The sequence below is a fragment of the Xiphias gladius genome, chromosome 2 (genome assembly GCF_016859285.1).
Source record: "Xiphias gladius isolate SHS-SW01 ecotype Sanya breed wild chromosome 2, ASM1685928v1, whole genome shotgun sequence".
Classification (NCBI taxonomy): Eukaryota; Metazoa; Chordata; class Actinopteri; order Istiophoriformes; family Xiphiidae; genus Xiphias; species Xiphias gladius.
In genome coordinates, this window is record NC_053401.1 from 11,686,629 (window position 1) to 11,711,668 (window position 25,040).

At 40.4% G+C, this 25,040-nt stretch overlaps 1 protein-coding gene across 1 annotated transcript; it reads left to right on the forward strand.

The window, feature by feature from the left end:
- The first annotated feature begins 422 nt into the window (after positions 1-422).
- lrrc17 (leucine rich repeat containing 17) lies at positions 423-23,063 on the forward strand. Its single transcript, XM_040149015.1, has 5 exons — positions 423-561; positions 8,992-9,370; positions 10,721-11,219; positions 19,777-19,932; positions 22,090-23,063. The coding sequence occupies exons 2-5, from the start codon at positions 9,098-9,100 to the stop codon at positions 22,530-22,532; spliced, it is 1,371 nt and encodes a 456-aa protein (XP_040004949.1). The 5' UTR covers positions 423-561; positions 8,992-9,097; the 3' UTR covers positions 22,533-23,063.
- Positions 23,064-25,040: the final 1,977 nt, after the last annotated feature.

Sequence of the window (25,040 nt, forward strand, 5' to 3'; positions counted from 1 at the left end):
TGCTTTCTCAGCCCATCAGACTAGTTAGCAAGCATATCATAGAGGGAGTCCATTGGTCTACCCGAGGGGACAATTGCAAGTTTGTAGCCCTCCTACACGTGTGTGTGTTTTTGTGTGTAATGCTAAATCAGACACAGCCTCGTAGCTCCTTTGAGAATCAGTTTTTCTTTTGCTCAAAGGCTTTCTCTCGGTCTTTTTCTTTTGCTCAAAGGCTTTCTCTCCGTCTGTCTTCACACTCCCAGTGTGATCCAGCTGAGTGGGTGAAAAGCGAAGGAGTGAGTAAGAGAGAGAGAGAGAGAGAGAGAGAGACAGCATAAGGTAGTAGTCAATCACTCGGCACAGGCAGAGAGAGAGAGTGAGAGAGAGAGAGAGAGAGAGAGATCGGAGAAGCAGCCAGTCAGTCGAGCCTCACTTCAGGCTCTAAGTGTATAGGCACCCAGGCAGGATTCTCTTGGCTTGGACTCAGCGCTCATGACAGGATTAGGACCCTGGGACGTGGGACCAACCGGAGATCTGCAGGTCCGAGTTGATGAGCCCAAGCCGGATTCTCTCCCTGCACAGGTAGGACTGAAACATTCATGCTGTACCATCACATCTGTCTATCCGCAAAAGATTCTGCAGCTGGAAGCAACAAAGAAAAACCCCAATCCAATATTCAATATGCAAGGAGATTTTTTTTGGCAAGTGTAGTTTGGCACCAGTGTTTAGTTCTAGGTGATAATATCTGATTTTCAGAAAGCTGTAAAAAAGCCACAGTATAGTATTTTTATCTTGATGTGAAACGGTAACTAGACTGCAGAATATGTAACTGAATCCAACAAAGGATTATTACTTTTTACTAGAAGTGTGACTTCCCCCTTTTCTTAGGCTATTCCTTTGTTCATTAGACATTGTAGGCATACACTGATAGTGAATGCACAGACAAAGAATGAATGCAATGCGTCATGCTGAAAACTTACTACGTGTTTTATGATAAGTGATTTAAAGATAGATTGCAGCAATGCAACATTAGAACACATGTCCAGGATCAGACAGCGATGAAAGTATCTGCAGCTTAGATGTCTGCACAAGCAAACATCTGAAGATATGAATAGACGGAGCTGAGTTACTAACAGGCAGCATGTTTGTTTAACATACAGTATCTTTGTTGGATTGTACTTTTTGGATCTTGTTTAAAAATTGAAAAAACAAAACAAACAGCTCCAAACAAGCAGTGAATATCATATTCATGTATGCATCTTGCTCCAGCTCTATTTTTGACACTCCAATTTGGAGTTCCTCAACTTGTGCGAAGTTTATGCAGGATCATTGCCCCCTCACATTAATCTTGATTTCCCCTCAAAGTTAAGTGCTAATTTTAGATGATTCCTTAATGCTTTTGCCATGTAACTGGCTGGTGATCCCATGCACCATAACTTAAAAGCACTAAACACTCTGGATAGCCTTGCCCACCAGGCGTTCATTGATTACTTATATATATATTCTATGTGAAAAATGAAATAGCATTGGGATTATTTTGTGCTAGGTGTGAGATTTTGTCAGATAGATCTTCTGCAGATTTCCGAAATTTTGAGGGTAAGATTACAGAATACTCAAAAGGAGGCCAGGGCTGCTGCACAGTTTGCTGCACAACTGTATGTACAGTATACTTGCTGGATGTTTAGGTTTCCATATGCGTGTGTGTGCAGCTATATATGTAAATGTACAGAAGGAGTGATATGTCCCTGTGTAAGTTTCAGTAAAATTCCAGCCTCATGCAGCGCAGAGCGGAGCGACGTGTGGTTTCACTCTGGAATTCTGCACAGAAAAAAAGGGGGGGGGGGGGAGAAAAAGGCTGACTTGCAAGTTTACTCCGCTTATGAAGTGAGAGAGACCCTTTTACTTAGACTTCTTCTGTTTCAGCTTGCCGCAGTTAAGTTTAAGTGGAACACTTTGTAGTAAGAGGAGTGAGAATTCTGTGTGCATGAGCGTGTGCGTGTGCATGTGCGTGTGCGTGTGTGTGTGTTCGTGTGTTTAAAGTGGAGATTTGTCTGGCGCCAATCCAAACCAATCAACACAGCTGGGGAAGACATTGTGTGTACCTGTGTTTGAGCTCTGTTAAACATCTCCTGACAGTTTTTTAACTCCCTGATTCTAATGAGGCAGTTTGCAGACACTCAAGATTTCTTGATAGAAAAGTAACTGAATAGAGTAAATGACTAAACACAGTGGAAAATTGCATAACAGTAAAATATTTCTGTCCCAGAATTTATAAACCTGTCACTTTTCAGCGCCATAGTAATCCCATGTTTAATGTCTTATAATGGAGATGAGTGTTTCATAGATAGCCGTTTCAGAACATGAGTAGATGCAGCCAAGAAAACTGTGGGAGACCACACCAATGCCTGCTAACATCAGCTGAAAGCTGGGGTTTAGTTGCTATTCTTGTTTTGTTTGGACAAAAACAGATCTCACATATGTACACCATAAAGGAACATACACAAAAGGCACACAGTTTGGCTAGTTTCCATCAAACATCCTCTTTCAGATATTTGTTTTTGTGAGTTCACCACCTCTTACCCTGTCTGAAATGTCCCTCCACTTTCTACGGCTCTTGCCTCTCCTGTTCTGCAGAAATGAACTTGTCTGGTTTCAATTAGGCTCTCAGGGATGTGTAAGGGTTCTCTCTCTCACTTGCTCTCTACATAGACAGTATATGTCTGTCTCTGTCACTGTCTCGTCCTCTGGTTTAGGATTGAGGGTTTGTGGTTTTTTTCCCCTCCTCTTCTCTTTACATTCTCCTAGGTCTGCTCCGTCATTCTTTCCTTATATCCTTCTTTGTCTCTTAGCTGGGTGGTGGGCCTGTTACATGGTAACAAGCCACAGACCTTTGGGCACACACACATAGGAAAATCAGCCCAAATGAAACAAAGTAAGGTCAGTTTGCTAGGAGGCAACTTTTTTCAAAAACTCACCTATAAACTCGCTCCTTGTTTCAACTCTCCAATATCTGTTTTTTACTGTTATTAACTGCCTGACTGACCAACCGACCTTCTGCCTGCTTCCCTAAATATATCTATGCTTTCAACTTGGACAGAAGCAGATTTTTTTTTAAACATTTTTTCTATAAGTAGCTAAAGAGAAAAGGCTCGTTCTTGTATTTGCAGCCTCCCCCGCTTGTTCTCACTTTCTCTCTGCAACTCTGCGACACAGTGGCCCTTTGTGTTTCTGTGTTTTCTCTGGAGTGCTGAACTCTTTCCATCCACAGTGGCCTTGGAGCATGAAGATCCTCTGTGGGCAGCCAGTGCAGGTAGAGACTGTACAGCCTCAAGGCTTTGGATGAGATTTTTATAGGTAGATCTTGCTTGTTCTTCAGCTTGCAAGTCAAGTTTGCAGCATAGTTTGCCTGCCTTTTCTTCATATTGATATGTATATGGTAAACCAGGAAAACATACAGTATGTTTTAGATTATGTGATATCTGTGCAGTGGTAGGAAAAAAATTGGGGATTCGTATGTAGCCACCAGATTTACCCTCGGACCAATCAGCGCCAAAACCTTTATATCAAATGCTTGGTTTTTATGACCGTAATCTGGACAAAACTGAAAGCGAGCCTGTATTTTGACCCACAAATTTACACCTGACAAGGTCTACTGTATTGGTAATATGTGCTGTTGCCTCTTTTCCTCAGTTGCTGAGGACTTTAAGTGTCTTCTTGTGTGTTTCTGGATTAAAAGAAGCAGAGCGGTGTGACCTGACACCGGACAGATCCGTCTCCCTTCTTTGCCAGGAGGAATTTCCCTTTAGCTGACTTCATGATATTTTCTGTGCCATGCAACTTCAACTTCTGAATTTAATCTCGTCTTGAGCCAGCTATTCTGTTCCGTTTTGTCTCTCACTCTCTCCGTGTGGTTTCTTTTCACTGACACATTATTTAGGAAATGGTTTTCAAATTTGTAAACTGCCTCCATCTGTATTTCTCTTAATCTCAGTCAGTGCCTCGCCTCCTCGCACCCCCTCTTCCTGACGTAGGTGGTATTTGGATGATGTAAGAGGCCAACCAGTCTGTGTTTCCTCCGGTCTGCCGAGGCCGAATGACCCATTTGAACCGAGAGACAACTCAGAAAACACACACAGACTGGGGAAGCATGTGTCTCTTCTTTGTGTTTTATCTGCATTCACTGTCCCTGTATAGGTGCCTGCACTATTTGAGTCTCCCTTTGTGTCTATCTGTATGAATCTACTCTTGTAATATACCGTTATATATGTGTCTATGCATGTGTGTGTGTGTGTGTGTGTGTGTGTGTGCGTGTGTGTGTGTGTTATGTGGAGACTTCTGCTTCATTCATACATTTGCACTTTGACCTCTGGTTCTTTGGCAGAGTGGTATAACTTCCTCACAACTGAATTCCTGCCAAACCAACTGGTTAAATTATACATTCCACTTCATTATGCAACACTCACTACCCAGCATTATATTTTTTCAATAAATGTGATGTTCTACTATACATGTAGTCACTGAATGACTTTAGTTTAGTTGATCTCTTGCACTCATCAAATTACGAGATTGTGTAAGGAGTATGAGGATCAAAGGAGTGAAAGAAATGGTTGTTTTAACTCCCAGATGAAGGCATATTAAAGATGATACAGCAGGGAGACACACGATATTCAGTTAGAGGTGAGCTCTAGGTCTACATGCTGCACACACTGTGCCCAAAACAAATTCCACACAGACTTAAGCATTTATTCAGTGGTTTGCTTTAATTGAGAGCACACTGGCACACTGGTGGACTTGTTGTCCTTTACTTGCCTAAAAGATTGACTTGGTGAATTGTTTTGGTTTTAAAAGCCATTTGAAAGATTTAACGTAAATGACCAAATAATGATTTTTCCTTTTGCTCAGCAGCTTAAGAAATAATGATATAGTAAGTGTCTGTTCGGTGCACACTGGTAACTGGAGCTCTATCATGACTGATGACATAATCATACTCTCATTGCTACACGTACATTTCTCTCAAGGGTTTGCTGGCAGTCCCGTCTGATTGTGGTCTCCCTGTAAAAACCACCTAACGTGGTTGAAATGTGAGAATATTGAAAACTGAGCTGGGAATGTTAACAAAAAATAAAATGTCTAATAACTAGGACCAAATATAAAAACCAAACAACATTACTATTAAATGGGTGACCCTGAGGCGTTTAAACTACACACTTGTTCGCATGCACGACCTTCACTCAACTGTGAACAAATCCTATAAAACTGTCAGCCACACACGGCACTACATAAAGTGCTCAGGGCTGAGATATGATTGATGCGTAGCATTTGTTGAATAATACCCCATGTCTCCAAATCCAAGCTAAATAATGACTTTCAAATGATGAAGCTGGACAGTGAAAATGTCAAAATAGACAGTAATAGTAACAGAAAGGTTGGAATATTTGTACAAAGGTAGGTTACAGCACTAAAAAGATCAAAACCAAGAGTCTACAGTCATGCTAACAGCTCTGTGAAAGTGTACTTAGGAAACGCAGTGCTTTTAGCAAAATGCAAACATCAACATGCTAACATGCTCACAATGACAACGCTAACATGCTGATGTTAAGCAGGTATAATGTTTGCCATGTTCACCATCTTTGTTTGGCATGTTAGCTTATAATGGCGCTATACGAAAAATTAAAGGAAAACCAAAGTCATTAGAAACCATTCTGAGGGGGGATTGAGGATCTTTACAACGGTTCATGGAAATCCATCCAGTAGTTTCTGGGATAATTTAGGCTAGACCGAAATAGCAGACCCACAAACCGACATTCTCCTCCCTAGAGCCATGCCATTAGCATGGCCAAAGAAACCAAAAAACTAAAACCAAAAAAACTACTCAATCTGGTCCAAGTGCAATGTGACATTTGACAGTCATATAAAATTAAGAATACTTTACATCAGGGGTTTCCAAACATTTATAATGGAAATTTTCTCTCCAAAAAGGCCTCAGCTTCTTCCCACAAACTTGTTTTTCCAGGGTCCAAAATGTGAGACACGTCAGCTGCCGCATTTCAAGTGCAGATCAAACTTCATGCTGGTTCAGGACAGATGACAGTGGCAGCAAAAACTAAAGTATTTAGAGCACTGCCCCTGAGGAAATATCGGACTGAAACATTGAGGGGTTTCTGCTTGATGTTTACAGACAGTGGGAGACAGGTTTTCTTCGAGAAGGCTATGGAGCTGGGGTGGGTATAATATTTGACTGGAAAAGCTCATTCGGGCTGGTATGGGCATGAGGGAAAAGCAGGGATGGGTTGGCCTTGTGAGGGTTTATTATGGCACCAGCTGAAATGTGTGTTGGGATACTGCAGGCTGAGTGTGGCTGTAATTTTCTAAGGAGGGCTGGACTTTCCCTGCTGAACAGTGATATGGAAAAGATCTGTGCAGTAACAGCACATGTCCAACTGCTTTGGAGACAGTTCATTGATTATAGAGGGAAGTGGAGAAAAAAATGTTAAAATAAAAAATAAATTTGCAATTAAAGTGAATGCTTTCATCAGCTTGTTTCAAACATTTGACATTTACCTTAGTCATAATTTGAATGACACAAAACCTGAGGATGAACTGTAACTTTTAAATTTTTAAATAAAGCACAGTGTTTAGTATTACTTTATTCACTCAACCTTTTAGAGGGATGACATATTAAAGGAAAAACCTGAACAATGCGCAGAGATATAGTTCAGTTGCTAGAAACGATACAATTCTCTTACCACTACAGCTGGAAATGAGATCTTATACTGGCATTGAAAACAAGACAGGGTATGTCAGTTATGTGAGTTAATTCAGACAGAAAATGAAATGCACTTTGTTTTATGTTGTCCTTTATATCATAATCTAAGAAAGAAGTTATACAGTACGCTATGTCCTTCAAAGTGACAAAATCTTAGCCCATCTAAACAACTATGAGAGAGTTTAGAGCAATAATTGAAACAACAGAGGAGAAATTGTCTTTTGGAGGAATAATGCTCATCCTCCAGAAGAGTTCCAGGAACTTGTATATACCAAAGCGTACTGAAGCTTCTCTGGAGGTTTGCAGGGGCCCCGTTTTGGACTGTTGGTTTTTTCCTTTAATTTGTCACCTGTACGTCCTTAATATTTTCTACATTATGTGTATTTTGGAGGATGTGGCTACGCTGCACTGGAGAGTGTGTTTGCTCCACGCCGAAGCCGTAAATTCTAGCAATATTAATGCCACGCTTTAGCCACTGAGCAGCACAGGACCACTCGTGCAGTTGGATCACTGTACTGTTTATCAACCACCTGTACCAGACCAAATGACTTAGCCTGAGAGAATGTGTCTGAGTCTACTCAAGGCCCCTTTCCATGCTTTCCCTTCAGTCTAGTCTAGTCTGCTGTTTGGCCTGGCACGAGTCTCACCTTGTGTTGAAACATGTCTCTCATCAGCGGCGCAATTAAGCAACACAGACACAAGAACATGTGCTTTCAATTGATGGGCAGTATAAACAGACAAACATGCACAAGTCTATAAGGTCATGCTTGTATGTAAATATTAGAGAAAGAATAAGGGCAGACACAATCATACACAAACTGACAGCTGGTGGTTGAGAAGACCAGTTCATTCAGTTTCTGTTGGGTTTAGAGTAACAGCTCAATAGAAGTGTATTAGTGCGGTGAAGCAAATCGAGCTTTAATGTTTGCTTCCTTTGAGACGATTGATAATTGGGGCAGTTAAGAGAGCGCTCAATACACTGGAAAGATACATTCGCAGCTGTTTCTGTCTGTAGCATGCCCAGTCTGTTATTCACAATGGAACGACACCATCTGCACTGACAGGCTTGTTCCACTGTGTGAGAGACTGGAAGACTGTAAGGGGGCTGCGGTTTGGTACAGTCGGTGTGCACGTGTGTCTCTGTGGGTGTGTGTGTGCTTGTGCGTTTGTGTGTGTGTGTGTGTGTGTGTGTGTGTGTGTGTGTGTGTGTGTGTGTGTGTGTGTGTGTGTGTGTGTGTGTGTGTGTGTTTTTGCTCACCAGCTTCTGTAACAAAGAGAGAGAAAAAGATGCAAAGACAGTAAGTCAGGAAAAAATAGCCAGACAGTGATTTTAAAGAAATAGATTGACAGTTTTGGAAATTCGCTTATTTGCTTTTGGGTGGAGAGGTTGATGAGAAGATTGCTAACACTCTGTCTGTCCAGTTACTATTTCTTGGGGAGGAAGAGTCCGGCCCATGCCTAAACTTTAACCGTATCATAACCAAAGTGGCAGCAGTCTATGGGTCATGCCAGGACAAGTTTAAATTCAAATAAAAGCACAAAGTGAAAACACGAATTTCAGATGTACTTTTATTTCTTCCAAGGAATATGCTGAAACACATGTTAAAAATAAAGGACTGGCTTACAGGATACAGAACACATAAGCGCCCATAAACACACAAACACCCTGCAAGCGGATGGATGTTTGAGAACAAGTAATCAGTAATTAAAGCAGGGAGAGCAAGATGTGAAGAGAGGAAATAAAGACAAAGAGGTACATTAATAAGATCAGGAGCCAGAACGGTAGCAAGGAAAGGCATGTTTAGAAAGATGGCAGGTAGATGGAGACAGAACATCAGCGTCTGTTTAGTTGTCAGTAGAAAAAATTCATCGTGTACCCCAGAAAGAAAACAGCACTTTACTACAACCACATTTTAACCTTTAAGATGTTAACATGTCACAAATGTCTCTTTTTCTTTCCTTCAAACCCCTTTTCCTGTTTCCTCTCTCTCTCTCTCCCCACTTTTCTCTTGCTCTACCTCTCCACTAATTCTTTAAACATGTGTGGTGTTACCATTTTAGTCCCTGTATATTTTATTGTATCTGTGACTAAAATGATTTTGATTTCCTCTTTAACTGTGAGTTAGTCTTTCTCAGAATATATATGCTTATTTGTCTACCCTTTACTTTTCTATTATACATAAATGTATCCATCCTCCATCTCCTCCCTCTCTCTCTTCCCTTTGTTTTTCTCTTCATACACACAGCTGTGACCCGCCTCCCGTATCCCATCACACCAATCACCCGACGACAATTTTCCAAGGTTGACCTGATTACCAAGAGGCCTCCCTTCCTGTTCACTTGTCTCCCATCATGCGTCTCCTCGCCACTCTCCTCCTCTTGCTGCTCCTTCGGTCAGCTGAGCCCCAGAGAGGCCCTCGGTCAGGGGTCAGGGAGAGGGGCGCCAGGGGCCGTGTACGAGGCAGAAGCAGGGCAGGGGTCATGAGGCGTCAAGCCCAGGAGTGTAAGGAATACATGGAGGCAGGAGAGAAGTACCTGGACTGTCAGGAAAGGCAGCTGACCACTGTGATGCAGGACTGGCCCAAAGATATTCACCACCTGCTGCTGGCAAGAAATAAGATTCAGGTATGTGCAGAGAGTTTGCACTGAGAATGTCTAGTAGAGTTTTATGTAACAGTTAGTGTGTCAAGCTTCTACTACTGAACCTAAACCCAGCCAGCTTGTTGATACCGTGAGCATCCGTGCATCATTTATTTGGTCCTGAGATCAAAGACAGGCTTGTGTGTGTGTAGGTTTCTTCATGTCTGACTGAGCACACAGCATGTGTGTCACAGGTGCTGAGAGGAACAAAACCAAAATGCGTTGCCAGTGAGGTGATAAATGAGGACGAATGAGTAATAAACATCGATCAAATCGTTGGAAAATAAGTATCATTACGCTTGAATTTTGCTCATTACGTTATTGAATGCTTGATTAGTGAGGGAAAGAATTGTCAAAGTGGATTTTGTTTTACTTTTAGCTGTATCTTTGGATTCTGCCTAAAATTGTGAAACATTTAAAATGTCTACATTAAAGCTACAATCTGAGTTTTAAAACCTGCATTTTGTACTTACAGCTGCAAATTTCAGCTTACTGTCTTGGTCTTTACAAACTGCAACTTTACTGTGTTTGTTTACTCTCGCTGCTTTCTTAATCACTGTTCTCAGTGTTTTTTTATTTGCGCTACCTGCCCGACAACAAAAGGCTGGCTGACAAAGTTTAGCAACTAGCTGATGAACATAGTGGATATTATAGGAGCTAATGAGTTAAATATCAGACCCAGGAGTATGTGGGTATGTTCAAGATTTGTAACAAGAATGTTTATTTTCACTGAAAGCCATTAATGCTTCCCAGCTACTATGCTGATTGTACGGTAGTGACTTCAAAAATTCACTTAGGCTTTAAGAAGGGGTGACAAATATATACCTTCATGAAAGGATATAAAACTAATTTTAAAAAAAGCAAAACAATTTTTTTTTAAAAGTGCGCTGCACTGTGGTTTTGTAGTTTAGTAATTTTGTTGGGGGACTATTTTCAGCTGTGGATTAATACACATTGGGTGCACTATTGAGTATTTACAGCAGCAGGACGGTGTTTGTGGTATCAAAAAAAAGACAGTGCTGTATTTATCAGACAAATTTATCATTGTGAAGGAATAGCCAGTGCAACGTTGTAGCTCACTGATGTGTTTTTAACAGTTTTCGGACAACAATGGAGCTCTGTGACACAGAGGAATAAGCTATATGAGGCTTTGGGTACACAGACAATCATTGTTAGTGGTTTTGGCCTTATCCTTTTATTACAGCATAGTCAATAATTTACTAATATATCACCCAAAGTTGTTGACAATTACTCTAAACACTACACTGTACACAACAGAAAATACCTAACGGCAACAAAACCACAAAAACCAACAGTTCATCTCTCTCTGTTTAGGTTTTGAGGGACAACATGTTCTCCCACTTCACCCAGCTAAAGAGCCTGGACCTCCAGCAGAACGACATATCCATGGTGGAGGATGGAGCGTTCAGTGGCCTCTCCCAGCTCACCACCCTGCTCCTCCAGCACAACCGACTGAAAACAGCCTCGGAGGAGGTCCTGCTTCCTCTGCGCCGCCTTACCTACCTCCGTCTCTATGACAACCCCTGGAGCTGCCACTGCTCACTGGACAGCCTGGTCAGGAAGCTGCAGGTACCCAGCAACCGCAACCTGGGCAACTACGCCAAGTGTGCAGAACCTTTTTTACTCACGGGCCAGAAGCTGAAGAAGCTGAGCGTGGACTCGTTGTGTGAGGATGACAAGCAAGTGGACAGGAGGCTGGGGGGCGGAGGGGGGGGGCCACCGCGGCCTCCACCAAACAAAGTGAAGCCAGGGGCCACGTCCATGTGTCACACGTACATGTTCCCTAGACCTCTGCTGGACTGCAGCAACAAAGGTGACAGAATGTAAAATTCTGCATGTCTTATCTTGTGTCATGTAACGCCAAAATGCAGTCTACTAAAGTCTACTAACTGAAATTTTCTTAAAATCTGAAGCAGAGATGATACATTTTGGATCCTATTTCAGAATAACTGATAGCCTAACTAACAAACTGTCTGGCACGTGGAACAAATAGTATACAGTTAAGGCAGTAGGTACTTCTTAGGTAGATACTTGCGGCTGGCATGGCTACATGGATGTCAATGGTCCACCACTTTGGTCCAGACTGAAATATCTCAACAACTATTGGATCGATTACTGTGAAATTTTGTAAAGACATCCATGGCTGTCAGAGGATGAATACTACTGACTTTGGTGCTCCTCTGAGTCTTCCTCTAGCACGACATTCATGATCCCTTCAGGATGAATTGTAATAACTTTGGTGATCCAGCTGGTAATCCAGCCTGTCAATCACACGTGTAACAACTAGTTTAGTCCTTAGCCCTTTGTCTGTCCTGGAAAGAGTTGGATAAAAATCCAGTAGATACTATGTCCACAGGAAAGGTTCAACTTGAAACATACTGAACATGAAGGTTGGCATGAACTGACATGAGGAATCGGTTCGTTATTCCTGCAGCAGAAACTGTTCATTTGCATCCAAACTTAAGTGAAATCATTCACAGTTGTGTGGTTAGCTTAAGCTTTGCTACTTATTCGATGACTATGATATGAGGCAAAAAAGCAAATTTCCTAGAAAACATACCAATAACAAATAGAATGCCCTAGCAGAGTTAAAAGGTACATTTGTTCGGTTTGTGCAACACTCTCCAGGTGATAGTTATATTTGCATGTCCATTGAGACTAGGCCTGAGATTTACTTTTGCTATCTAATGTTTTGGTTACAACCAGGCTGAGCAAGCCTGTCGTGTTTGTTTTATTCTGTTTGCTCATTCTGTGTTGCGCCTGAAACTCATTGAGAAGGAAGGGGCAGGCTCTGGGGCTGGTTGTGGTCTGTTCTTTTTAAATCCTTGCTCTTTTCCCCCAAAGTGACACATAGCAACTTTTGGTTCAAGAGTTAAATTAGTATTTGAAGACAACTTTCTCGTTTCACTTTGTGATATTTCGGGCATTTTGAAGAGCTACATTTTGGTGTGCTTGTGTTCTTGTTTGGTCTGTTGTGGTGTTCAGCACTTGTCTGATTTTTGCAAGTACAGCACCATCTCTCTTGTGTTGTAATGAATTGTAATTTGAATCATGCTGTCAATAATTTTCTGCAGACACATGTTCTCCAAGAGATTTTAGAAGGCAGGAATAACCACCAGCATCTCAAAAATGTGTGTTGTTTTTTCAGTTTTAAAACTGAGTCAGCATGGGTGACAGCTTCCCCAATGCTCTTTCAGGTCCCCCAGTTTTCACATCTGCGTAAAAATGCCATTTTGAGGCTGCTGTCCTAGTGGCTGTAACTTCTCCAGGGCTCCATAAAAAAATTTGTTTCACTGTTGCTTTTCAAAGAAAAGGCAATCTCTGAATTTGTGCAGACAGATCACTCTGGGTTACTTTTATGTGGGGTCTTAATACTTAGTTGCTCTCTCATTTTCTCCCTTTCATCCTCCTCTCTGTGTCACGACTCATCTAACACCATAATTGCATCCACTGTCACCAAACTAAACTGAATGACTGTGTCCGTGATTCAGACCAAGTGAGCTCCCAGATTTAAATGAGCAATTGAATGAATCTATGAATGGAGTGCTAATGCTGTTCAGAAAAAGCAATCTTTCATAGAGAATTGACAAGCCAAAGCCACACAATGCACCATCTGTAGTGGGTAAATGCTTGAGGAAGCTTTCTGCATATTTTCCTAATTTTTTTCTACAGTGGGACGTTTGAATTGATTCTTTATCTGAATCGCTATAAGGTCTCTGTTTTCTCACAGACGGATTCTTCAATCCATCTCTCTACATCAATTCTTTTTTTTTTTTTTTTAATGCCCGATAATCACCCTCCATCCTGCCTCCTTCTAAACGAGATGTGATGTGTTAATGTTGCTTAATATATTACAGCTTTGTGCATGACATTCAGGTCATGGCTTCTTCACTTTTGATCTGCAAGGAGACCCATTTAGTGGTACTGTAACTTGATACCAGTTGAGGATTGAAGTTGTCTCATTTTGTTGCTTTTTATGTGCGCTGGATTCCTGCAGCAATGTTTTCATTAGTTTTATTAGTAGTATTAGCTGTCAGTCACAGCGAAATACAATCACAGGTAGATTATATAATTACACCTTATTTTTTCTCTACCCCCTTTTGTCTGTTCAGTGATCTAAACATTTACAGATGCTGGCAGAGTTTGGTATGCTGTGGTATGATATGGCCTAAAAAACTCTCTCACAGATTATGTGGAGTTGCTTCAGAAAATCAAAGCATCATTGTTCCCTCCATTTTCCATTATATATTACTTCTTGATCCCCCAAGAGAAAAAATCTCATTATGGGGCTTGTTTTCTGTCTGCGCCCTACTGACACCACACCTAAAGCCCCCTGTGCAATGTGTCTCGCTTCCAAGTTCTCATTAAATTCAGTGCAACCTTTAGTCCTATGCTGGAAAAACACTGTGATCTGTGTTTTGTTAGTAGTCATTTGATTGTACATATTCTTGATAAAGTTGTGTGTAATCCGAACACAATGTGAAAATGTAAACTAAAATAATAATGCTCATAAAAAAGCTATGTTTTTATGAGTGGGACCCTGCCCTGAACAGTTGGTGGTGTGCCAACAAACAATACGCCAAGAAGGTCCATGAAGACAAAGACTGCTAGCAAGCAAACATGAATGTAAGCAATGTACAATATGAAGTATTCAAAATTTGGTTTAGTAAATGTTTTTATGACAAAAGAAAAATGCATACAACACATTTGTTAGACCTCAAGGATATATACAGGAAACATTAAATGCAAACAAAAACTCCACAGGGCACCTTTGAGTGGTGCAAATCTGCACTGAATAAATTACCAAAACCAAGGGACATGTACGGAACCCTAGGTTTTTTGGGGCCCCTCTTGGCCTAGGGTCCCATTGCAGGTGCACACTTTGCCAGGTTGGTAAGCTGGCCTTGCACAGGTACATGCCATATAATGCAGCTGCAGGACTGGCAGCTTTAAAGCTTAATCATCTTCAGTCAGACTCTGTGAAATTAAATATCAGAATGACAGTGGTCTAAAAATAAAAAGATTAAGTAAAAAGAAATCGTGGAGAGGGTGAACATGAGTGTAGGGAGGTGGAACAAATGTGGAAAAGGGTTTTCTTTCACATTGGACTGAAAAGCAAGCAGGCAGCAAGAAATAGAAAACCCAGAGCAGAGTGGAAACATACTCTGATATCTCAGTCTACGAACCCTATATTCCTTTCTCCCTGGTTTTCTCCCCAGTCTACATGTCTCCCTCCCTCTGGTTTGAAGTCTGTTTCTCTGAGGTGAACCACAGCAGATTTCAGGCTCCACATCATGCTTACTGGAGATAAATGATATACAGAGTGGCCAGAGTTATTAAGGGAGTTCTTGAGGTTATGTTTCTCAAGGATGAGACGTGGACCTTGGAGTTAGAGTTACTCTGTGGTAATATCCAAATATATATGCCTTCAAAATTATTTCTGTTTAGGTCCCCTCTATACGACGGACACGGTGTTGAACTCCCTCTAAATTGTATATATCCTGGATTAGTACTGTATTAGTACTGTTAGCCTAAAAAAATGTAACATTAGCATAAAAAAAGGTAACATTAGCAATTATCAAATCATTAAGTAATGCCCCCTCATTCTAGATATATGCCAGATGTTACATCAGTGCAAAATCACCTTTCCATATTTATCTCCTTATGAGCTTTTAGTCATTCGAGTTTTTTGGTTTTTTTTGCACACATCTCATGAGGTTGCTGAGAACCACAGCTACAGGGTGGTATTGTTTTGGCCTAGTTCTAGACTTTACCTTCAAGACTGTGCTCATAAGGTTAAGAAATCATAGGTTTCAGAAGTACCACAAATCATCCATATAAACTTGAGGCCATTTGAGCAAGGGGCTGAAAAGTGACTCATGTGTATGGTATGTTAGCTGCTTCCAAGACACATACACGCCAACATGCATGATATTATGTCAGGGTCTCCCTTGACGTCCTGGCGCACAGACAGCGGGCAGTTAGTCAGCAGAAAAAATAATCTTCCATAATGTCAGTTGAGTGAGAGGCAGATGGAGAGAGCATGAATGAAAAAGAGGACAGTATCAAACATCAATCTCTACTAACAGGAGGATTAAGCTACAGACTCTACCAGACACCAAGAAGTTTTCCTGCAGTAGTGTGAATCCTCTCCACACTGGGGACTGTACTGATATTCGACTTCTGGGGTTCAGACTTTCCCAAAGAAGTTTTCCAGGCTGAGGCGAAGGCGTCAGCGAAACAATGTGAGAACAGGTCATGAGCTACTTAGAATACCCACAGAAACCAGTTGTTTTGATGGGTAGTTGCCTCCACTGTCTAAGGATGATTTGGATGGATAAAGCTTAGATGACACAAGGATAATTATAATTGTATTCTTTTCTTTCCTTTTGTTACTGCCAAGACATGGTGACATGGGAGGCCTTCAAAGGGGCAATTTTATGCACTCAGTCCTGGAACACTGGCTCTGTATTTATTCATCAGGATGAGCAGAAATAGAAAAAAAAACATTTGCGCAGATTATGTGCGGAAAGATAAAACACACAGTTTCAAAACATTAACTGTGATCTTAAGGACTCACTTAAAGACCTGATTAGGGAGTACTATTGGGAACAATAACAAAAATAAAGGAGTGCATCATTGTACTTGTTTGTAAAATGACAATTCGTGTCCTGCAACCTAAAAGAACAGATTGACATTTTTGGGAAATATGCAAAATCACTTTCTTTCAGGGAGTTAGATGAGAACATTGATACCACTCTTGTTTCTATGGTATATATGAAGCTACTGCTAACAGCCGGTTACCTTAGCTTAGCATAAAGACTGGAAGCAAGGGGAAACAGCTAGCCTGGCTATGTCCAAAGTTAATGACATCCACCTAACAACACCAACTGAAGCTCACTAAGTATTTGTCTGAGTATCTTGTTCCTTAAAATGGCTTTGGTTTTATGGGGGGTTACTGTATGTGCATTGTGTGTTTCCAATCTTTGCACTAAGATGCTAACTGGCTGCTGGTAGTAGGTCAATATGCTTCCAACTGTAACTTTGAGTTGAAGCAGTAAGGCAATAAACCTTATTTTTTAAATTTAGCATGACTCAAACCCCCAAGACTACCATTGTAAGGGAGTAAATGACAACTAGCGCTAATCTGGTCATTGTAGTAGTGATGTCATGTAAACAGAGAACTCTGCATGTTTAGAAAAGGCTTTACCCATGCCTCTCTATCATCTGCCAGAATGATGACAGAGAGTTCTATACTGTATATTACATAAAGCCCAAACATAACACACATGCAAAATCAAGAGCCGAGAAACACACTGGAACTTGACAGATTTTTCTTGTTAAACATGAATAACGGAAAAGATCCCAACCCTGTTCAGGTTTTTGCTTTAGCACAATACACACAATATTCTCATCTCTCTTCTCAAGGCATATACTGCATATACTCTACTTTAATGCTGGATGAGCAACTATACTGCATATACTTCCTCTGAAACCATGATACCTCTACTCTTGGTTCATATATGCAGTTTAGCAACTGAAGTGCAAGTGACTTCACATGAAATACAGTTAAACTGAGGAAGGCCCACATTAAATATGGATTAATTCTCAGCTAACTGTACGCTACCAGAGCCTAGAACTAAGAAAAGACTTTGAAAAATGACTCCTCCTTTCAAGTCTGGGCCGTGGGTCCAAACCACAAAATTCACTGCACTACACACAGTTGACCCCACAGTAATCATGTCAGTGCTGAAAAAAAAATTAACTGCTTCCCCCTCTGCTGTCCAAACAGTATTAAACATATTGCAACCCCCTGCTCTAAACAGATTCAGTATTAATGCGCTAATGAAATATAATGTATCTGGCAGCTGGAGCTGTATATTTCACCTTTTGCAAAAATATATGGTGAAGAAAGGAGAAAAAATAACCAAACTACAGATTAACTCATAATTCATATGTTTATATACATCATCAGTAGTGCTAAACCATAACCTCTGGAGTGGGATATATAGATAAATGTCCAGATTAATGTTCTGCACACCTAAAGTACTAAATCATGGAAATAGCTTACCTCTATCTATTTAAATTATATAAATACTGCTGTATATTTACTACACTCCATGATCCATGTTAAACAACCGATGATGGGCTCTCCAAAGGATGTTTCCAAAGAATAAATGATTAAATACTGTAGAAATGTAACAGCTAATTGTTCAGATTAAATTACAGTGGAGTTTTAATCAAATAAATCAGTCGGATTTCCAGAAATGGAGAGATTTTCTTAGGCAGTAATTTAGCAACATTTTCTGACAGAAAAATCTAAATCGGACAGATGTTCACATGTGAACCAACATAATGACTCCAGCAGATTCAGCAAAAACTCAGTCCAAGCCCAGTTATAAATAAATAATTTTCACTTGTCCTGACCTGTTCACTCTCTTTCTCCTTCTCTCTGTATATTTCTCCATTCAACAATCTGCTCTGTAGAGGTATGAAGCAGATGTTAAAGGAGGAAAGAGCCTAACACTTTTTTTTACCCAGAGGTAGATACCGCAGGACCCTCAGGGCACAGCCACCACTTATCCAGCCCTAACCCACTATCACTGCTCTATGCACAATGTAGGAGATTATCCTCATTAAACTGTGAAACACACAAGATCACAGATATATCTCTCTTGGACAGAGAGGGTTTGGTTAGTTTTTGGCTTAAAAGGTTGAAGTCTGATTTCACATAAGGGAGCCTGGGAATTTGAGTCTGATGTTTGCAACTGAAATGTGACAGCATTTTTCCAGCTTTTTGAATCTGAAAATCTGCTTGGACAAAGTTTCAGACAGATATTCACCTAAGGCTGAATGGGATTCCCGTAAGACTTCTCAAAAGAAGAGTTCTCACCATGGAGGACGGACGGCTTGTAACCTGGAAGTTAACTATCTCCAAAGTCTGCTCCTGCTTTTTTAAATGTCTCTGCCTGCTGCACACTCATCAAATATCACTGCGTCACATCACTGGACAATAATAACATTTCCTGAGTGTGTTGGCTACGCGTGTGCATGCGTATATGTGTGTCCTGTGTGTGTGTGTGTGTGTGTGTGAGTATATTTTCTTAGAGTCAGTGATGATTTATGGCAACACACCTTCATGTTAACTGGCTACAACATCTGTGGCAGTAAAGTCTGTGCATAAAGTCTGCACCATCTGCACTATAAAAGTGTCCATAAGCATTCTTCTGAGCAAATTACAGTCTGTGTAAATAAATACATCCAGGAAACCAGTCCACATGCGTGTATACATGAATGCTCAACCACACACATATCGTACACAAACTTTTTTTCCAAGTCATTTTATATAAAAATAAACATTGTTTGATTATATCTCAGTCAGTATTCACTGCTTAACACATTTCCGTTTCCTCTCGTCTGCAACCATTTTGCAAACTGCTTCAAAAACAATGTTCATTTCACTCAATTTTAAATCAAACTGCGATTTTCTTTTTCTTTTCTTTTTTTTCTTTTTACATACACTGACAGGTGAAACAAGTCTAATCTCTGTGGAAACCAAAAAAAAAAAAAATTCAAAACCAGAAATTTTTTTTTACTTCAAAACACTTTGATCCAGCTTTTGAAATCCCAAAATTAGAACTTGTGCAATAACGGTCTTAAAATAATCTGTGGATAAGCTCCACATATCAAGATTCAAGCTTTCGCTCTGTTGTTTTTAGCTTTATGACAAAATGTGTTAGCAGTGACAAATCTTTATTTTAACTGTCCCAGCGCTGTGGAGATGATTCAGTGTGGGACTTTGATTTAAAATCCAGAGAGGATCTGTTTTCAAGATGGGAATATGTGGGGAATCACTGTTTCATACATTACAGTCTTCAAAGACACTCTTACGGCAGGGAAATGTGTTTGTGCCCGTGTGCGTGTGAGGCTGGGAAGAGAGTGGAAACACTCTCTTCCCAATAGTGTTATACATGCTGTCACGCTAGCAACGTTAAATGTTGCCCACATCCCACAAAACATCTTGAAAATATATAAAGATGCAGACAGACTGTATTTTCAGCTCTCCTGCTTATTCTGGGGCTGTACACTCAGCATTCTGATTTCATTTGTTGTTCACATCTGCCTCAGTCCCGTAAACCTATCAATAGGGATACATGGATGCATCTTTATTTTTTGTCTTCATATAAATACTTGCAGTGTATTGCATTCTCTGTATCCGAAATCTTATCTTCTATTAAGTTTAACCCTTTTACACTTTTAAAGGACAGTGAGCTTTCTCTCCCAAGCTTTCTCTCTCCTCTAAACACTCTACCTGCCAGGTCCTTTCAGAGTTGAAGACCTTATGTTTGTACATCTTTCTCCCTTTGCAGATTTGAATCACATCCCAGCTGACCTGCCATCTGACATAGTGAAGATGGATATGTCCAGTAACAGTATCAAACATCTCAGGCCCAAACAGTTCCTGCTGTCCAAAGACCTCAAGCTGCTCAACCTTAGCAGCAACAGTCTGCGCCTTGTAGACACAGGTAACCCCACCGCCCCACCCTCCATAACCCCACATATACATGAGCACATATATCTGGGCTCTTTCGAGATACTTGTTTCTGATTGGCTAGTAGGTATTTGTTAAAATCACATAACAGGGGCACTCAAACATAGTTCTGCTCAAAAGTTAAATGACTGTTTTAACATTACTGCTTCTGCTGCATTGCCAGTTCATTGTAATGATGAAATGAGCTGTGCTGTGGGTTAATCAAGTGGAGACCCCTACCAGGGGCTGCAAGATAAATCTGAGGTCCGTGAGGTGATTAACATAATAGCAGTTGGAAAAACACACAGAGTGTTCTTTTTTTTTTTCCTCTGATCTTGGGATTTTGCTGGTGAATTACTGAATTTTACATCTGATTGATCATTTTTACTGAATCCGAATACTAAATCTGCCTTGGCAATACAGGAGTACCACTAAAAAAAGGGCAGACTCTCGCTCCAAGCTAATGATGTTTGGGCTCATGTCTTCCTGTTCATGAGGGAAATCCTTTACAAAACCTTGCAGTTTTATTCATAACCCTGCAACACATGTAAACAATCTACTGTAGCTCATCTAAAACCATTTGAAGACTATTTGGAAACATTGGAAACTGACAACACACACTGTGTTATTCTGAGAGCTTGTGATAGCCAATGACATGTGGTTTTCCTTCTAATCTTGTTCACATTTGGAGAAAAATTTTAAAAAATGTTAATTTTCAAGTGAATGTTTATTTATGCTTTTCATGTGAAGGATGACCAGAGAGGGAACGGAACACGAATGAAAAGGCAACACAAAGGCTCTGGTACACTTGGATAATTACAAATACTGTTGATGCACTGCCTTTTTTGCAACAGTCTTTCATTGTTGGTTTTGGCCAATTTCTTCCACCAGGTTGTGGTTTTTCCAAGCAGGACAACACTGAAATACACAAAACAATCATTTAGAAAGTTACAGGAAAGTGCATTACATCTGAAGCCAATTTAGTGCACATTCTTGTGAGTAAAAACTTAACTTTTTAGGAACTGTTACAATCTGGGGGCTCCAGCCACGTTGAACTCCAAATTCTGCAGAAAAAAATTTCTTAATAGTTTTCCTGTAAGACTCCCTACAGAACATCCTACGTATCTACATCTCCTTTTTGTTACTGTAAATGAAGCAACAATGAAGTAGCATATCTGTATTTAATAGTGGGACTTTTACAGCAGTTATATCTGTAGTTATGGTGACTTAATGCTTTAAAATTGTGTTTATTTGTTATAGAGAATTGTAGGTAATTAAAAGGAACTTATGGTGATTACGGTAATAGTTTGACGCCTGCCTGAGAAAAACACCATGAAAGTAGACCATATTGGGCTCCCTGTGGTCATAGTCGCTCAAAAAGCTAATGAACAGGAGCTAATTTGGGATAGTCAGTCTTCTGAGTCATCTTTCCATTCCTCCCCCTTTATGTCCTGTTGCTCCCTCTATTTATCATCTTTAGGGTCTGATGATGAAGTAGCAGCAGCTAATCTGTTAAAAATAGACTTGGAAGGATTTCAGTCCCTAGTGTCCATTTTTCTTTTGCTCTCATGTCTCTATCTCAGCGATGTCTTTCTTCTCACAATATTTGTCCTCCTCTATATGTTCTGTACATTCTCCTCATCTTCTCTTCCCCTCTGTAAAGATCAAAGATGGGCCAAAGGCTAGTGGGCAGCATGAAACAGTCTCCACTGTCCAATTACTTCCATTCAAACGCGCAACATACATACACACACACACACACACACACACACACACACACACACACACACACACACACACACACACACAAGCATGCATGTGCAAACAAATACACAAACTGCTAACAATGCCTGAAACCTTTTAAGGACATCAGCAGTCACCTTTTTAGCCCATGTTAGTTAGATTTTGTTGGCTTTGTGTCTGCAGGATGTGTAAATAAGCAACTGTTTGCTAATAAACTTGCTAGAACAACTTTATTAGGTGATAATAACCCAGCTTGTTGTGCTGCCCCCAAGAGGTCAAAAAAATTTATTTCTGTAAGTTTAAGTAAACCACACAAGCAACCAAACAGGAATTGTCCATGGAGACAGGATAACCTTTTTAGTAATCAGACAGCAGTACTCATTTAATTCTACTATTCATCCCCTCCCAGCTGCATTTGCAGGCCTGCTGTACCTCCGTGAGCTCGACCTGTCCAACAACAGCCTCCATTACTTCCAGTACGGTGTACTGGAAGACCTCTACTTCCTACGAAAGCTCTCACTGAGCAACAACCCCTGGATCTGCGACTACAACATCCACTACCTGATCTACTGGCTCAAGCACCACCCTGCCGTCTCTTACACTGGCTTGATCTGCTCCGAGCCGCAGGAATTCAGGGGCTGGCGTGTTGAGGATTATGTCAAGACCTACAACGGAGAATGTCCCAAGGACAAGCAAACAGGAGGGATGGATACGGGACAGGGAGGACAAGGAGGGTCGGACAATGAGGCACAGGAGGTGATGGGAGAGACGGGTGAGGGGCAAGCTGAGCTACTGCCTCAGCCCCTGAGAGAGAGGAAGCCAAAGAGGTTTGAGATCATCAGGCTGAGTTAGATTGGAGGTGGATCAGTGGACTCATGTGGTTTAGTATGGAGGGAAATTTAAACAAGATGCCACAAGGTGGTCTGTGGACAGGCTGAAGAATGGATTAATAAAAGCAGACTCAGTGATTCAAGTTCAAGTAAAAATGTAATAGCAGAAGTACAAATTTCGGATTAAATCCATTATTTGGGATTAAAATGTCATTTTAAAACATCTTCCATGTTTGACCATCTTTAAACATTAACATTTTCTCAAAAGAATATTAGTTACAATTTCATATTACTAAGATTACATTTAAACGAAGGGTTATTAAATGCTGTTTGAGCTTTTGTTTTATCTTTTTGCAGAACACTCTCAATCCAGTCTGTATCAAATCTAATAACCCCAACAAACACGTCTCTGAATTTCCCACACAGTAAACTGCAGATGCTCTCTTTTTTTTCTCTTGCAGTAATTTTGATATTGAGTTCAGGATAAACTTTTTTCTTTTAAAAACTTAGTTTTTGGTCTTTTTTTTTGTATTAATTAATGTATGATATTTTCTACCTGTTTTCTGGAAATAAAATTGGGTTTATTTTTTCTGAAAACGTGTTTTACTAAGTGATGCGCAGACATGATGGAAGGCAAATGGTATATGGTAGACATACCGGGCTTGTTTACTTACAGTGCCACCAGTTGGCCACCAAATATGATGGAAACCAGCTGATTCAATCATACGGGCACTCACTGGTTAAATGTGGACATGAAAGTTCCATATGCTTTACTGGGAATCTGCCAAGTGAACAACTAACCAGAGGTGCAACATACCAAATTCCAAAAAATTCTCTTCAAAAAACAGTAGTGATGATGGAAACTTTGAATCGGTCACTGCCAAGGCTCGCTTGTTTCATTTGGCACCCAAATGGTCACAGAAGATTTAGACATTAAACGAACCCACATGAATATTTTTTGGTTGGTTTTTATTTATTTTTGGTTTAGTTTATTTATTTTTGGTTGTTTTGTTTTTTTTTTGGATTCCAAATGCGGGAAACACAGTCTTCACTGATTGTGCTTCAATGAGTTCACAATTGTCATTACATATTTTGGGCCACAAGACCGAGTTAAACCAGGATAGCCCACTTAATGTCCTGCTGTCACTGAAGGTTTGAAACACAGACCATATTAAAATTTATTAGAACTCCTTGGCACTCAAATGAAGTATGTACTACTAGTAAAATAGTCAAAAATTGGTTATTTCACGCTTCCTAGTTGGAATTTTCATTTTGGATGAAGGATAAGGCTACATCTAGATTGTTCCCATGATTGTTCCACTCTTGACTAAATAAAACTAAGGCAGATTAGCTGTATCAGTGTCAGAAAATAACAATTATTTCAAATCCAACTACATGACTTCCCGGTTTATGTTTCAATAGGACCTGCCAACTTGGCACTGAACACAAAGAAATATTACACCGATAGGAGCCGCAGCTTAGTTACTTTATGATCCTGGCATAGTTCAGTCTTAATGCTGATGTGACCTTTTCTTGTTTACTGGGCTACATGATAACTTAGTTAATTGTTTCTTAGTGCAGTCACAGATGTTTTAAATTAAGTTGATCTTTATTGTCTAGGGCAATGAGCATCCAACTTGCAGTTATAAATGTAAGTGTAACAGCACAGTACCCTCTAGTGTTCACAATGAAGTGGTCCTCTGGATTATTTCAAGAGGGTGTCGTCCCAGTTATCATCCTGTTATCATCAATTAGCCATAGCCCAAAACCCCTAAGGCCAGGTTTTCTTTGGCTCAGTTTGCAGCCAAAGAAAACCTGCATAAATGAATGGAGAAACATAAAATATGCAGATGCCTACATATAGGTAAGAAGTCACTGAATGGCTTTATTGGTATGCATATGATGTGAATCATATACTGTGGCCTTCACAGTCCGCAGATCTCAACTGAAGTGAGGAGATTTTGGACTGGCAACACTCCCCCCACAGTCATCAACACACAAAATGAAGGAGTATCTTTAGAAGAATTATTCCAGTAGAGTTCAATAGGCTTGTAGAAACTAAACTAGGATGCATTCAGGTCATTTTGCTGGCTCGCAGTGGCCCATAACCTTTCTAAGACATTTTATGTGGGTTTCCTCCTTTAATTTGTCAGTCAATCTGATACTCATAACCAGGCTTCTACAGAACCTTTGTTTCTCATGAAAAATCTAGTTTCATATCAATCAGAAACTGGAAAATCCATTTAGAACACATTCACATCCTACTACAGACATTTATGACAATTCAAGCCATCTGTATGCATACCACTGTCACCGGCGAGAAAGTCAAACAAAAATGTATAATTCACAGCTTTCTGGTTTGTAGCAGATTCTCAAGAACGTTTCATCCAGAGCGCAGCAGCAGAGGATCACAGCTCGTTATAGAGGTCACTTGAGTCTTTCCCAGATTTTCAAAAGTCTTTCCGGCAGAGTGAAACATGGAGAAAGCAAACACACGCCAGATATGGAATTCTTTGTGTTCTTATTGCAC

What these genes read in the sequence shown, in the direction of transcription:
- lrrc17 (XM_040149015.1), top strand. Translation starts at nt 9,098, where the DNA reads ATGCGTCTCCTCGCCACTCTCCTCCTCTTGCTGCTCCTTCGGTCAGCT. An exon ending in GCTGGACTGCAGCAACAAAG is followed by an intron (nt 11,220 to 19,776) that starts GTGACAGAATGT and finishes CTCCCTTTGCAG; the next exon opens with ATTTGAATCACATCCCAGCT. An exon ending in TCTGCGCCTTGTAGACACAG is followed by an intron (nt 19,933 to 22,089) that starts GTAACCCCACCG and finishes ATCCCCTCCCAG; the next exon opens with CTGCATTTGCAGGCCTGCTG.